At 49.9% G+C, this 15,186-nt stretch overlaps 2 protein-coding genes across 2 annotated transcripts; one reads left to right on the top strand and one right to left on the bottom strand.

Moving 5' to 3' along the window:
* Positions 1 to 582: 582 nt before the first annotated feature.
* On the top strand, positions 583 to 1,554 carry LOC116781591 (olfactory receptor 14A16-like). Its single transcript, XM_032677247.1, has one exon. The coding sequence runs from the start codon at positions 583 to 585 to the stop codon at positions 1,552 to 1,554; it is 972 nt and encodes a 323-aa protein (XP_032533138.1).
* Positions 1,555 to 4,113: 2,559 nt separating this feature from the next.
* LOC116781590 (olfactory receptor 14A16-like) lies at positions 4,114 to 5,066 on the bottom strand. The gene has a single exon (XM_032677246.1). The coding sequence runs from the start codon at positions 5,059 to 5,061 to the stop codon at positions 4,114 to 4,116; it is 948 nt and encodes a 315-aa protein (XP_032533137.1). The 5' UTR covers positions 5,062 to 5,066.
* Between the last annotated feature and the right edge of the window lie 10,120 nt (positions 5,067 to 15,186).

Genomic DNA, 15,186 nt, shown 5'->3' with positions numbered 1-15,186 from the left:
CTGTAGGGGAACAGTTGAGTGTGATACTCCTCCAGCTCCAAGCTGCCAGCACAGGGCAGCTGAGCACAGGACTGATGGGTAGAGCAGGTCTTCACTCTGCACTAAGGGACCGTCCCTGTGCCCCTCAGAACCCACAAGATTTGACCTGCAGTGCAATAGAAATGTCAGGGATTTCAAGCCTTCACAACCACTCCTAACTGTGGCAGGTGCAAGTGGGTGAACAAATCCAAAGAATTCCCTCAGCTCAGTCTTCAATTGGGCAAATTGCAAACAGCAAAGCTGAGAAGCTCTTGGATGTATCACGAGTACATTTAATTTGAGATCACCCTGCATTCCAAGTTCCCTCTCCCAGCAGAGCAAGAAGGAGTCCTTGGGAGCCCATCACAGAGTTACTGCTTCCAATGGTCCCCTCAGTCAGCAAAAGGCAGAGCTCAGGGGAGGGAGCTGCAGGGAGGTCTGAGTGAAGAGAGAGAGCCTGAGAGTGGGGTGGCTGAGATGTGTAATGTTTGGCTGCAGAAGCCTGGTCTAACTCAGCAGTGACTTTTCCTCCTCAACAGATCAAAATACCCTGGGGAAGGAGAAATGTCCAACAGCAGCTCCCTCACCCAGTTCCTCCTCCTGGCATTGGTAGACAGGCGGGAGCTGCAGCTCCTGCACTTCTGGCTCTTCCTGGCCATCTCCCTGGCTGCCCTCCTGGCCAACGGCCTCATCCTCAGCGCCGTAGCCTGTGACCACCACCTGCACACCCCCATGGGCTTCTTCCTGCTCAACCTCTCCCTCACAGACCTGGGCTGCATCTGCACCACTGTCCCCAAAGCCATGCACAATTCCCTCCAGAACAACACAACCATCTCCTACACAGGATGTGCTGCACAGGTCTTTCTACTTGTCTTCTTCATGTCAGCAGAGTTTTCCCTCCTCACCATCATGTGCTACGACCGCTACGTTGCCATCTGCAAACCCCTGCACTACGGGACCCTCCTGGGCAGCAGAGCTTGGGCCCACATGGCAGCAGCTGCCTGGGCCACTGGCTTTCTCAATGCTCTGCTGCACACAGCCAATACATTTTCCCTGCCCCTGTGCCAGGGCAATGCCCTGGGCCAGTTCTTCTGTGAAATCCCACACCTCCTCAAGCTCTCCTGCTCACACTCAGGCTACCTCAGAGAACTTGGGTTTATTGTGGTTAGTGCCTGTTTAATATTTGGTTGTTTTGTTTTCATTGTGTTCTCCTATGTGCAGATCTTCAGGGCTGTGCTGAGGATCCCCTCTCAGCAGGGACGGCACAAAGCCTTTTCCACCTGCCTCCCTCACCTGGCCGTGGTCTCCCTGTTTCTCAGCACCTTATTCTTTGCCTACCTGAAGCCCCCCTCCATCTCCTCCCCATCCCTGGATCTTATTGTGTCACTCATGTATTCAGTGGTGTCTCCAACACTGAACCCCCTCATCTACAACCTCAGGAACCAGGAGCTCAAGGATGCCATGAGGAAACTGATAACTGGGTGTCTTTCAGAAGCAATAAACTCTCCTTCTTCTGCATGTTATGGACCTCATTGAAAACCAGTCCTGTTATGGACTTCATTTAAGGCCCACCATACCTTCTCTATTTTTTACTCCTGATAGGGGTGTAATTTTTGTGAGAATTTGTTCACATCAAAAATTCTTTGTGTGTATAAAGATATATATAAAGATATATATTTAAAAAGTATATATATATAAACACCATTTTCAATTCAGTGTTTGCCTTTCTAACCTGGCTTAGAAGTTGTACAAATTGGGAAATGTACTCACTGTGTGCTTCAACCAAATAAAGAACTCTGCATTGACTTGTTTGCCTGACATCTTTCCTCTCTGACTTCTCTGCAGCTGCAGGGTCGGAGCCTCTGTGCAGAGCTGGGCCAGAAAAGAGTCCCAGCAGAGCAGCAGTGCCAGGGAGCAGCAGCCCTTCTCCTGCATGGCCTCCTCTCCCTTCCCTTCCACACTGTCCTGCAGAGCCCTGTGTTGTTGGAGCCTCAGTGCTCTGGCAGTCGGTGCCAGTCCTGCTGCAGGACTGTCCAGGGACTGCAGGCAGGGACAGCCCCGGGCACTGCTGGCCCAGAGCTGACCTCTGCAGCAGCACTGCCATCCTGCAGGGGCATCTCCTCAGGCCAGGGCCTCAAAGCTTCCATCTGCTTTCCACTTGGCTCTCCAGGATGTGCCCAACACAAGGCCCTGCAGAGGAAAACAGCAGTGACCAGCACAAGGGGGGCAGTGCTCAGGGTGGGGGCACCCAGCAGTGCCCTGGCACAGCCAGCGCCGCTGCCAGCACTGGCCTCTCACCCCAGGCCATTGGGCTTGTTCTTCCCTCCAAGGGGGGACAGCAAATGACCAGCTCAGGAGACCATGTTTGCACTGCATGCACAAGACATGCCCATGTGTCACGGCTTGGGGCTGGGGGGTGGAAGGCTTAGACAGTGTTGATGGCAGAAGCCGTCTCGTTGAGCTACGAGGGGCAGAAAGGACCCCCTTGCTTTCTAAAGTCCTTCTCAGAGAGGAGCCTGGCTGTGACTGGATCCAATCTCAGGCTCAGATTTTGGTTTAAACTGAAGGGATTATAAAGATGTGATTCAATCACTTTGTCCTGCAGGTTTTAATGATGGTAAATCAGAAATATTTCTATAAAATTAATTACTTATTATGACAAATGAACAGAAAATTTATCACACAATTGAACAGACTAAAGACCTTAAAGAGAGTTATTTACTTCAAATTATAAAAGCCAAAAACCTCCTAGCAGTTTAGTGTAAGATAGGACAGTGCAGTCTTTCAAAGTCATTCTATTAAAGTAATTGGATCAAAGCCAGCAAAAAGAAACAATCCTGAAGCAGAGATTGAGGGAACTCACCCCACAACCACAGGGGGTAGTTCTCTCTCTTTCACTTAACCCCTGGGCAGTGACCATGAAGAACTGTCCCTGCTTCATGGTAGAAGCTCCACACACTTCAAGGAAGTCTGTGGAAGAATCTGACACAGGAAAGTTGGACTGGGCTTTTACAGTTATAAAGGGTTTGACTGCCAGACATATTTGCAGGCCAGGGAGCAGCTTCTCTGTCAAATCCTGCTTCAGAAAGCAGGATGTGTGTTTGAAGTTTCATGAAGCATTTTGGGTTTAGCAGAATTCAACATTAAAAACAGCACCTTGACACCAGCAGTAACTCACTACAGAGAGCTTGAATTGTTTGCATTCTGATCATTTTTTAGTTATTGTCAGGACAGAGCATCCTGCCAGAAATGGCCCCTTGATTCCATGAGGTTCCAAAACCTGTCAGGATTCCTTTGGTTCCATGAGGCCTCTCAGTGTCACAACAGATCCTTGGTTCCATGAGGTTCTGGAGTGTCACAATGGCCCTGATGATTTGAGTTTCCACTATGTCCCAGGATTCCATTGGTTCCATGAGGCCCTGCAGTGTCACAATGGCCCCTTGATTCCTTGGTGTTCCAAAACATCCCAGGGTTCCCTTGGCTCCAAGAGGCTCCCCAGTGTCCCACCAGCCCCGTTGATTCCAGCAGGCCCTGCAGTGTCCCAATGGCCACTTGGTTCCATGAGCCACAGCGGCTGCCGCTGCCTGTCCCTGCCTGTGATCCCAGCATGGACACGCAGCAGGACTGTGCCCAAGCTACCAGAGCACTCAGGCCTTGCACCCACAGCAGGACTGGGAAGGACAGCGTGGAGTTGGAAAGAGCAGATGTGGAAGGAGCAAGTGCCCTTGTCCCTGGTTGTGCTGCTGGGCTGGGAGTCTCTTCCCTCCAGCTCTGCACACAGGCACTGCCTCTGCAGCTCCTGAGAAGGGCTGAGGAAGCATTTTGGACACACAGGTCAGGGCAGGGAACTTTATTCTACTCAAATGTACAGAGAACAAGCCTTTTGAAAGTCTTTGGATTACAGAAGAATGGTAGATGTTGATGTAGAAATCCTATGAGCAATGCCAATGATTTGGGGATAACACTATAAAAGTAGAAAAAGAGTAAGGAAATGTATTGTCAATAAATGGGACATATAGGAGAAAAAAGGCTTAGATTGCAATGAGTTACATTTGGAATGTTATGCAGAATAAAAGACACATTTATTCTGTGTCATCAGTCACAGAATAAATGTAATCCAGTAAATCCAGTTATCAGTTTCCTCAGGGCATCCTTGAGCTCCTGGTTCCTGAGGCTGTAGATGAGGGGGTTCAGTGATGGAGGCACCATCGAGTAAAGAACTGACACCACCAGATCCAGGGATGGGGAGGAGATGGAGGGGGGCTTCAGGTAGGCAGTTATGGCAGTGCTGAGAAACAGGGAGACCACGGCCAGGTGAGGGAGGCACGTGGAAAAGGCTTTGTGCTGTCCCTGCTGAGAGGGGATCCTCAGCACAGCCCTGAAGATCTGCACATAGGAGAAAACAATGAAAACGAAACAGCCAAAACAAAAACAAACACTAACCCCAAGAAGCCCAATTTCCCTGAGGTAGCCTGAGTGTGTGCAGGAGAGCTTGAGGATGTGTGGGAGTTCACAGAAGAACTGGCCCAGGGCATTGCCCTGGCACAGGGGCAGGGAAAATGTATTGGCTGTGTGCAGCAGAGCACTGAGAAAGGCAGTGACCCAGGCAGCTGCTGCCATGTGGGCACAAGCTCTGCTGCCCAGGAGGGTCCTGTAGTGCAGGGGTTTGCAGATGGCAACGTAGCGGTCGTAGCACATGATGGTGAGGAGGAAATACTCTGCTCCAAGAAAGAAGACAAGCAGAAAGGCCTGTGCAGCACATCCCATGTAGGAGATGGTTGTGGTGTCCCAGAGGGAATTGTGCATGGCTTTGGGGACAGTGGTGCAGATGCAGCCCAGGTCTGTGAGGGAGAGGTTGAGCAGGAAGAAGCCCATGGGGGTGTGCAGGTGGTGGTCACAGGCTACGGTGCTGAGGATGAGGCCGTTGGCCAGGAGGGCAGCCAGGGAGATGGCCAGGAAGAGCCAGAAGTGCAGGAGCTGCAGCTCCCGCCTGTCTGCGAGTGCCAGGAGGAGGAACTGGGTGAGGGAGCTACTGTTGGACATTTGCTGCCTCTGGGTATTTGTTTCCAACACAGGAGAAGAAAACAATAAGAGACCAGTTAGCGTGGACTTATCTAAACAAAGTCAAAGCTGTATTCTACAGACACTCCCCATGTCACACACAGACAGCCTTTTGATTTCCTAGGAGATCTTCCTTCAGCTCCAGTGCTGGGTCCCTGCTCAACAGCATTTTCACTGTCATAGCATCACTGTGCTTCTGTACAGGGGTTTCACATAACAAGGAGATGTTAAGGGACAGGTTTCCATCCTGGAGGAGAATTCACAGCTTGAAAGGAAACCTCAGGGAGACAGCCAAGTGTCCTTATGATGGCATTTGATTCAAGGGGACTCAGCTCCTTCCCCAGCAGCACAGGCTGCACTGGTAGGGGTCATATTCCGTTTGCAGGTTCAAAAAGGACAGCTGAGAGTAGTCCTGATGGGTCTATCAGAGGTGATGCTGGTGTTGCCCACAGGTAGAGCAGTAGCTGAAAGCACATTAGGAAGCTCAGACAGACTTACTGAGCACTCACAGTTCAGATGTCTCAGGGACTTGTCAAAATTAATACTTTCTTAATGATTTATTCCTCCCATTCCTCAAAAGTAGGAAACTGGAAACACAATCTCAGGAAATTTCCTTAGCTTTGTAAAAATCTTCATCTTGGAAATATTCTGGGAGGGAGCTGAAGCTCTGAGCATGTCCTCCTCCTCTACACTCCAGATAGTCTCAGAGTTGCACTTACAGAATCTGTAGTTGGTGGGCAGTGCCAGCTTTACCAGATGCCTCCAAAAACTGCAGTCCCATTGCCCTGCATGACCAGACTTCCTGTGCCAAGATCTGTCAAAAATTCTCCCTCGGTGAGGTCTCAGCATCATTCTATGTCTGACAACCTTTAACTCTGTCTCACTCCCCTGCCCTGGGTGCTGCAGGCAGTGCCCTCAGCCCTGCTGGGCTGTGCAGAGGAGCTGCTCACCAGCAGAGCTGTCTCTTTGAAGCTCTTCTTGCTTGACAGGAGCTCCCTGTGTGCCAGGAGCCTGGCCCAGCTCAGCAGCACAGCAACAGCCCCAGGCATTTAGTGACCCTCCAGGGGGTTTGTCGTTGTTTACATGAGACTCAGTCCCTGAGAGAAAGTTCAAACAACTTCTCAAGAAATCAAAATGAGATTGAAACACTGAAGTTTCTTGTAGTGCTAATGAGTCTCATTGAGGGACACAACTGAGAACGTGTCCCCAGGTTCCAGTTAGAGCAGAAAACTGCAGACAGTGATGACAAGGATGGACAAGCAAGGCAAAGGTGGCTCTGATGCTGAACAAACCTTAACTTGTTTCCTTAATCTAACAGGCCAAGCCCTGACCCCAGCCCCTGGGAAGGCAGATCCTGTCCCTGCCTCATTCCTCAGGGCTCTTCCTGGGGCACTGGGATGTGGGATGTGCAATGCCAAGGGCAGGACCATGGGGTGGCACCTGCCAGGCTGCTGAGCAGGGACAAGGAGGCCAGGAGGCCCCAGGGCTGCAAGGGCCACTCCCCTCCTCCCGGCCTCAGGGGCACAGACAGCAGCCATGGTCAAAGGCCTGCAGAAGGTGGCTGTGTCAGGACCTTTCAGCTTCTCCCCATCCCTGTCTCCTCTCCAACCCAGGCTGTCCTACGGTGTCCATGCCCTGCCCCTTTCCCTGCAGGCTGTCGTCATCCCCCCGGCTGCCCCACCTGGCTGGCACCTTCCTGCACTGACATCTCTGCGTCCTCCCTGGCTCTTCCTGCACACACAAAGCCTTGGGCTCAGCCAGACTCCTTCTTTGTGACATATTGCACCACAACACTGACCTCAGAGGGAAATTTCTGACTTCTTGTCACCAGTCTAGGCCACCCCAGCTGCCCTTGGTGGCACTAGTTCTTTCTTAGGCTGTTTTCTGACAGGAAGAAAAGCTCCACCAGCTCTCACACCCCCCTTCCAGACCTCTCAGGCTACTCCTCTACTGTCCTCAATCTTCACACCCCTGACCCCTGAGTCCTCAGCCTCTATATACGGGTCATGTGCTTGAGGCCCCAGATTCCTTCCTGGATGATCTCTGGGACCTCTCCAAGGTTTTGGAAGATGACAATAGAGTGCTCTTATCCCAGGAAACACAGAGGGACACTTTTTCCAAGGGTTGTCTTGGCAGAATGAGGCACAATCTCTTTAAACTTTCTGGCACAAGGGAGCTCTGAGCTCTGGGTACGGAGGGAGCTCCAAGTGCCAACCACTGGAGTGGGAGCTCCAAATCATCAGGGTTTGTGTTCTTTGGAGGGCCAGACACTGGTGAGAGTGGTGTGTGTGTGTGCACATGGAAGGACTTGAAGGGCACAATGAACTGTCTCAAAACACTGTCAAAGCAGGAAAATCCCATAAGGCAGCACAACACATAAGCACTGGTGGCAAACAGGAAGGCATTTAATTCCAAGGCCTAAAGGGAGGTGAAGCTTTGGAAGTAGCCCCCAGGACAGAATTGCACTGTGCAGAGTGTGGGAAAGAGCAGACAGCCCCAGCAGGAAGCCAGGGCTGGTAAGGCAGGTCTGGGGAACCCATTACAGACAAAGATTCCCACCTGCAGACTGGAAGCACACCGGGCAAAACTCCCACCATGGCAAGCTGTGGGAAAGGAAGCAAGTCCTTGTAGACGTGCCAGCCCAAGCTGTGGGAACAGCATCTACCCCCCTGAATACCCAGGGCTTGGGCTGTATAAAAGTGATAGCCCAGAAGCACAACTTGGGGACCCTCCACTGAGTAGAGCAGGGTGAAGGACTGGCGGGAGCCTCAGGGATCTCCATGGTGTGATACATTTACTGCGTCTCTCTCTCACTGGCTTCCCACCACTCCCTTCTTCTCTCTCTTACTTTGTATTTCTTTCTCTCCCTCTTATTTACTGTTAAATCAAAGCTGGACTGCTGACTTTGGCACATGGTCTCCTTTGCAGCTGAATTTGGGCAGAGGCGTCTTTTAATGATGGGAACCTGAGAGTATCCATGAGGTTTTACAGTGTGGGAATGACCAACTGATTCCATGAGGTTCTGCAGAGTCACAGGGTCCATTTGGCTTCATAAGGCTCTGTAGTGTGATAATGGACCCTTGATTCCATGGGTTTGCAAAATGTCTCAGGACTCCTCTGGTTGTAGGAGGCCCCACATATCAAAGTGACCCCTTGGTTCCATGAGATTCCACAATGTCCCAAGAATCCTTTGGTTCCATGAACCCTGCAGTGTCACAACGGCCCGTTGGTTCCATGAGGTTCTGAAAAGTCTCAGGGTTCCTTTGGTTCCATGAGGCCCTGTAGTTTCACAGTGGCCTAATAATTCCATGTGATTCCACATTGTCCCAGGGTTCCTTTTGTTCCATGAGGCCCTGCAGTGTCACAGTGGCTTTTGACTCCCCAAGGTTCCTCAGTGTCACAATGGCCCCTGATTCTATGAGGTCCCGAAATGTCTCAGGGCTCCCTTGGTTCCATGAGGCCCTTCATGGCACAATGAATCCTTGATTCCATGAGATTCCACAGTGTCCCAGGGTTCCTTTGGCTCCAGAAGGCCCTACAGTGTCACAATGGCCCCTTTACTCCAGGAGGTTCCACAGTGTCCTTGCTGGAACACACAGGGCTGTAATGTTGTCACCCCTGCAGAGCTGCCTCCAGCTCTGGGCTCCAGCACAGGAAGGACATGGACATGTTGGAGTGAGTCCAAAGGGGAGCAGCAAGAGGATCAGAGGGATGGAGTAGCTCTACTGTGAGGAAAGGCTGCGAGAATTAGGATTGTTCAGGCTGGAGAAGAGAAGGCTTTGGGGTGACCTAATTGTGGCCTTGCAGTGCCTGAAGGGAGCCAACCAGAAAGATGGAGAGAGACTTTGGACAAGGGCCTGGAGTGACAGGACAAGGGGAATGGCTTCACACTGACAGAGGGAAGAATTAGATGTAATATTAGGAAGAATTTCTGGACTGTGATGGTAGTGAGATCCTGGCACAGGTTGCTCAGAGAAGTTCTGGCTGCCCCATCCCTGGAAGTGTTCACGGCCAGGTTGGATGGGGCTCTGAGCTCTGAGGCTAGTGGAAGGTGTCCCTGCCCATGGCAGGGGGTTGGACTGAGATGCTCTTTAAGGTCCCTTCCAACCCAAACCATTCCATGATTCTGTGACTGGTGGGGGATGTGGTGGTCGAAGCCAACGGGCACAGAGACCCCAAAATGATGGAGTTTTCCATTCTGGGTGGAGGAAGGAGGGGGCAGCAGAACTGGCACCTTGGACTGCTGGTGGTCAGACTTTGTCCTGTTTGGGAGACTGACTGATCTGGGTGTGAGTGTGGATGTGCTGGAGGGCAGGAAGGCTCTGCAGAGGGATCTGGACAGGCTGGATCAATAAGGCCAAGTGTCAGGGCCTGCCCTTGGGTCCCAACAACCCCCTGGAACGCTCCAGGCTGGGGGCAGAGGGGCTGGAGAGCTGCTCAGCAGGAAGGGACTTGGGGGTGCTGCTTGACAGCAACTGGACATGAGGCAGAGTGTGCCCAGAGGGGCAAGAAGGCCAAGGGCATCGTGGCCTTTGTGGAGAAGAGTGTGACCAGCAGGAGCAGAGAACTGGTTGCCCCTCTGTGCTGGGCACTGGGGAGGCCCCACCCGGAGTGCTGTGTCCAGTTCTGGGCCCTCAGTGCCAAAAGGCCCTTGAGGGGCTGGAGCGTGTCCAGAGAAGGGAACGGAGCTGGGGAAGGCTCTGGAAAACATGTCTGCTGAGGGACGGCTGAGGGAACTGGGCTGGTTGAGTCTGGAGAAGGGGAGGCTCAGGGGGGACCTCATTGCTCTCTACAACGACCTGAAAGGAGGTTTTAGTGGGGTGGGGGTTGGTCTCTTCTGCCAAGGCTATAGTGAAAGGTTGTGAGGGAATGGCCTTAAATTGCATTGGGCAAGGTTCATATTTGATATTAAAGAAACCTTTTTCCACTGAGAGAGTGTTGAGGCATTGGAACAAGTTGCCCATGGAGGTGGTCTGGAAGTCTCTGGAAGTGTTCAGGTGTGTGGTGGGTTGACTTTGGCTGGACACCAGGTGCCCTCCCAGCCGCTCTATCACTCCCCTTCCCAGCAGGACAGGGGAGAGAGTAAGGTGAAAAAAAAACCCAAAACTGGTGGGTTGGGATAAGACAGTTTATTTAAAGCAAAAGATAGCAGGGTTTGTTCTCTGCTTCCCATGAGCAGCCATGGTCGGTCACTCCTGAGGAGCAGGGCTTGGGTCCACAGGACGGTTCCTCATCAGGCAGCCATTAGACAGTGAATGCCCCCCTCCTGCTCCCTGCCTCAGCTTTTAGAGCTGAGCTGACCTCCCATGGTCTGCAATGTCCCTTGGGTCAGTTGGGCTCAGCTGGCCTACTTGGGTCCCCTGACAGGGTCTTACCCTCAGCTAAGGAAGGAATGTCCCAGTGTTGGTGCTGTGCTCAGCAGTGGCCAAAACACTGGTGTGATGTCACAGGAAAACTGTTATGTCATGAGCATGTGTGATGTCATAGGGGAGATGTGATGTCAGAGGGGAGGACGTGTTGTCACAGGGGAGAATGTGATATCATAGAGGAGAGATGATAGGAAGGATGTGATGTGTTTGGGAGCACATGATGTTACAAGGGAGACATGATGTCATATGACGGATGTGACATCATAAGAGAGCTGTGATGTCACGGGGAAGATGTGATGTCACGGAGGAGTTGTGATTTCACAGGGGAGGACATGACAACACAGGGATGATGTGATTTCACAGTAGAGGTGTGATGTCATATGATGGATGTGAGGTCATAGGGGAGATGTGATGTTACAGGGCAGGTGTGGTGCCACAGAGGAGCTGTGATGTAACAGAGGAGCTTTGATGTCATCGGGAGGTGTGATGTAATAGTGGAGATGTGATGTCACACGAAGGATGTGATGTCATAACGGAGGACATGATGTCACAGGGATTATATGATATCACAGGAGAGGTGTGATGTCATATGATGGATGTGATGTCATACAGGAGATTTGATGTCACATGAAGGATGTGATGTCATATGATGGCTGTAATGTCATAGTGGAGGATGTGATGTCACGGGGAGCTGTGATGTCTTAGGGGAGCTGTGATGTCACAGGGATGATATGATATCACAGGAGAAATGTGATGTCATACTATATATGTAATGTCATGTGGGAGATGTGATGTCACAGGAAGGATGTGATGTCATGGAGGATATGATCTCACAGGGGAGCTGCGATGTCACGGGGAGGGTGTGATATCACAGGGATAATATGATATCACAAGGGAGATGTGGTGACATATGTTGGATGTGACATCATAGAGGAGCCTAGATATCACAACAAGGATGTGATGACACGGGGAGGATGTGATGTCACAGATCAGGTGGGATGTCATAGGCGATCTGTGAAGTCACATGGGTGGATGTGACATCACAGGGATGATATGATCTCGCAGGAGAGATGTGATGTCATATGATGGTTGTGACATCAGCTTTTATGTCACAGGGGAGATGTGATGTTACAGGAAGGTTGTGCTGTCATGTGATACTTGTGACGTCATAGAGGGGGGATAATGTGATGTCACAGGGAAGCTCTGATGTCAGAGGGGAGCTGTGATGTCACAGGGAGGATGTGATGTCACAGGGATGATATGACAGGAAAGATGTGATTTCATATATTCGATGTGACATCATAGGAGAGATGTGATGTCACAGGAATGATGTGATGTCACAGGAGAGCTGTGATGTCACAGGGATTATATGATATCTTAGGAGAGATGTGATGTCATATGATGGATGTGATGTCATAGAGAAGATGTGATGTCATAGGGGAGGTGTGATGTCACAGGAAGGATGTGATGTCATGGGGAACATGTGATGTCATTGAGGAGTGACACATCCCCCCGCCAACCTTGCTCCAGCTAAAGCCGTGGAATTTGTCTTTGTTTTCCTTGGGTTCAAGGTCAGGCTCTTTTATTTCCAGGGATGTCTAGAGATGAGTTAAGGGGAGCTCAGGCCTTTTGGTGAGGAAGGACTTGTTTACTCTGGAGCATCTGAACTCAGCCTTTGTTCCTGGTTTCTTCCCACTCTTTCAGAGCAGTTCATTTCCCAGGGGGAAAGCTCTGATTCCCCAGCACAGTCAGGTTCTCCTGAGATCAGGATGTTTCACTGGTCTCATTTTTCTCCAGTATTAATTCTGTGCCAAATTCTTGCTTCCTAGGTCAGTTAAATGTTGGGGGGTTTTGTGGATGATTTGTCCCCCCTAGTCTTTCCAAAGGAGCTTTCTTGAATGTTCCTTCTTACAGCTAATTTGAGTGATTAGTTTAGAGAAGCCTCTTAGAGTAGATACATTTCAATGAAATCAGGGCACATGTTTTTTTGGCTCTGGTGCAAGATTCAAACTAATTTTTTTCTTCCTCTTTGGCTCAATTAAAAGCCTTCTTAAAACACTCCCAGGATATTGTGTGAGTGCAGGGCTTGAGGCGTATGGGATTGAGTGGACACAGAGAAAGAACTAACATTCAGAAACATATCTGCTTCCCTGTCTCAATTAATAAACCCCAGAGTTTGACACATTAATAATATCCATAGCAATTGTGATTTGACAATATATTGTGACAGGTATATGCACATGTGAGCATAAGGACATACAAAATAGGTGTTGTAGTTTCTGCAGTTCTTGTGTTATGGGTGAGGGGAGAGAGGATTCAAGCTAAAAATTGTCCGAACATTTTGAGAGTACAGAGACATCTGTCTGACCATCACTAGGTATGCTTTGATTTGAAGGCAGAGCATGTTAAAGAATGCAATTACTTAAAGCCAACTGCACTCTTGAATTTTTGCTCTTTCAGCAAAAACAATAGCACTAATAATTACTAATAGTTAATGAGCTAACAGATGCAATAAATGTATCTGCTCGTTTTGACATATGTCCTGTGGAGAGTGGCAGTGGCAGTCCTGTTGGAGTTCTGCTCCTCCTCTCGATCCCACGAGTGGTACCAGAAGTCCCCAAACCCCAAGAGTGTATGTGCTCAGGTTCAGGTGGGGATGTCCAGCACCTCCCCCAGGGCAGAGAGTTTCACAATGGGCAATTGAACTCTGTAAGTCAGGGGGTATTTTTGGAGTGTTTGATGGTCTGGGTGTTGCAGCTGCCTGTTCTGCCAGTCCAAGGCGGCCGATTGGCAGAGATGACCCCTCAGGCTGGGGATGAAGGTGCTAATGCCTCCCTGGAGGGGAGTTATCCCAGCTGAGTCATGGGTGTGAAGACAAAGGAACACTCCTTGCACAGTTCTTTCACACCCAGCTTGTAGCCTGAGGAGTCAGGTGGGCCCTGGGCAGCTGCTGCAAAGAATCCATTCTTAACAGTCCCTGAGAAATGACACAGAGGGTGTAGAATACACAGTTTTGGTTGCACTCACACAGTGATAAACTGGTCCTGGCCCCTGCAACTAGGACAGATTGCCAGGGTCTGTTACCATGGTAACCATCATACACTCCCACTGCTATGGTCAGTTAGCATGGCAACCATCATACATTCCCATTGCTACAATCAGTTATCATACTTCCCACTGGTACAGTCGGTTACCATGGCAACCATCACACACTACCGTTACTATGGTCAGTTACCATGGCAGCCATTACACATTTCCATTGCTACGATCAGTTACCATGGAAACCATCATACATTCCCATTTCTACAGTCAGTTACCATTGCAACCATCATACATTCCTGTTGCTACGGTCAATTACCATGGCAACCATCATACCTCCCACTGCTATGGTCCATTACCATGGCAACCATCATACACGCCCATTGCTATGTTCAGTTACCATGGTAACCATCATACAGTCCCGTTTCTATGGTCCGTTACCATGGCAACCACCATACATTCTCGTCACTATGGTCAGTTTCCGTGGCAACCATCATACAACCCACTGCTATGGTCAGTTACCATGGCAACCATCATACTTCCACTGAAACAGTCGGTTACCATGGCAACCATCATACATTTTCTTTGCTATGGTCAGTTACCCTGGCAACCACCATACATTCTCATTGCCACTGTCAGCTACCATGGCGACCATCATACATTCCCATTGCTATGGTTGGTTTCCATGGCAACCTCATACATTCTCATTGTCACTGTCAGTTACCATGGCAACCATCATACATTGTATTACTACAGTCAGTTACAATGGCAACCATCACACCTCCCACTGCTACGGACGTTTACCCTGGCAAACCTTATACATTGTATTACTGTGGTCGGTTACCATAACAACCAGCATGCATTCTCATTGCCATGGTCGGTTACTATGGCAACCATCATACATTCCCACTGTTACGGTCAGTTACCATAGCAACCATCATACACTCTCATTTCTATGGTCTGTTACCATGGCAACCACCATACATTCTCGTCACTATGGTCAGTTTCCGTGGCAAACATCATGCACCCCACTGCTACGGTCAGTTACCAGGGCAACCATCATACTTCCACTGGTACAGTCGGTAACCATGCCAACCATCAGACATTCTCATTGCTATGGTCAGTTACCATGGCAACCACCATACATTCTCATTGCCACTGTCAGTTACCATGGCAACCATCATACCACCCACTGCTACGGTCAGTTACTATGACAATCATTACACATTTCCATTGCTACAGTCATTTACGATGGCAAACAGCATACATTCTCACTGCCACAGTCAGTTACTGTGGCAACCATAATACACCCCATTGCTATGGTCAGTTATCATGCCAACCATCATACTTCCACTGGTACAGTCGGTTACCATGGTAACCACCATACATTCCCATTGCCACTGTCAGTTACCATGGCAACCATCATACATGCTCATTGCTATGGTCGGTTTCCATGGCAACCCTCATACATTCCCATTGCTAATGTAAGTTACCATTGCAACCATCATACCTCCCACTGCCACGGTCAGTTACCATGACAAACATCATACATTGTATTACTACATTCAGTTATCATGGCAACCATCACACATTCCCATTTCTACGGTCAGTTACTATGGCAACCATCCTACATTCCCATTGCTATTGTCAATTCCATGGCAACCCTCATACATTCCCATTGCTATTGTCAGTTACCATG

This window comes from Chiroxiphia lanceolata, assembly GCF_009829145.1.
Source record: "Chiroxiphia lanceolata isolate bChiLan1 chromosome W unlocalized genomic scaffold, bChiLan1.pri scaffold_71_arrow_ctg1, whole genome shotgun sequence".
In the NCBI taxonomy this organism is placed as follows: Eukaryota; Metazoa; Chordata; class Aves; order Passeriformes; family Pipridae; genus Chiroxiphia; species Chiroxiphia lanceolata.
Note: the sequence above shows the minus strand (reverse complement) of the source record. Positions and strands in the feature narration are given on the sequence as shown.

Coding starts and splice junctions, on each gene's coding strand:
- LOC116781591 (XM_032677247.1), top strand. CDS start 583: ATGTCCAACAGCAGCTCCCTCACCCAGTTCCTCCTCCTGGCATTGGTA.
- LOC116781590 (XM_032677246.1), bottom strand. CDS start 5,061: ATGTCCAACAGTAGCTCCCTCACCCAGTTCCTCCTCCTGGCACTCGCA.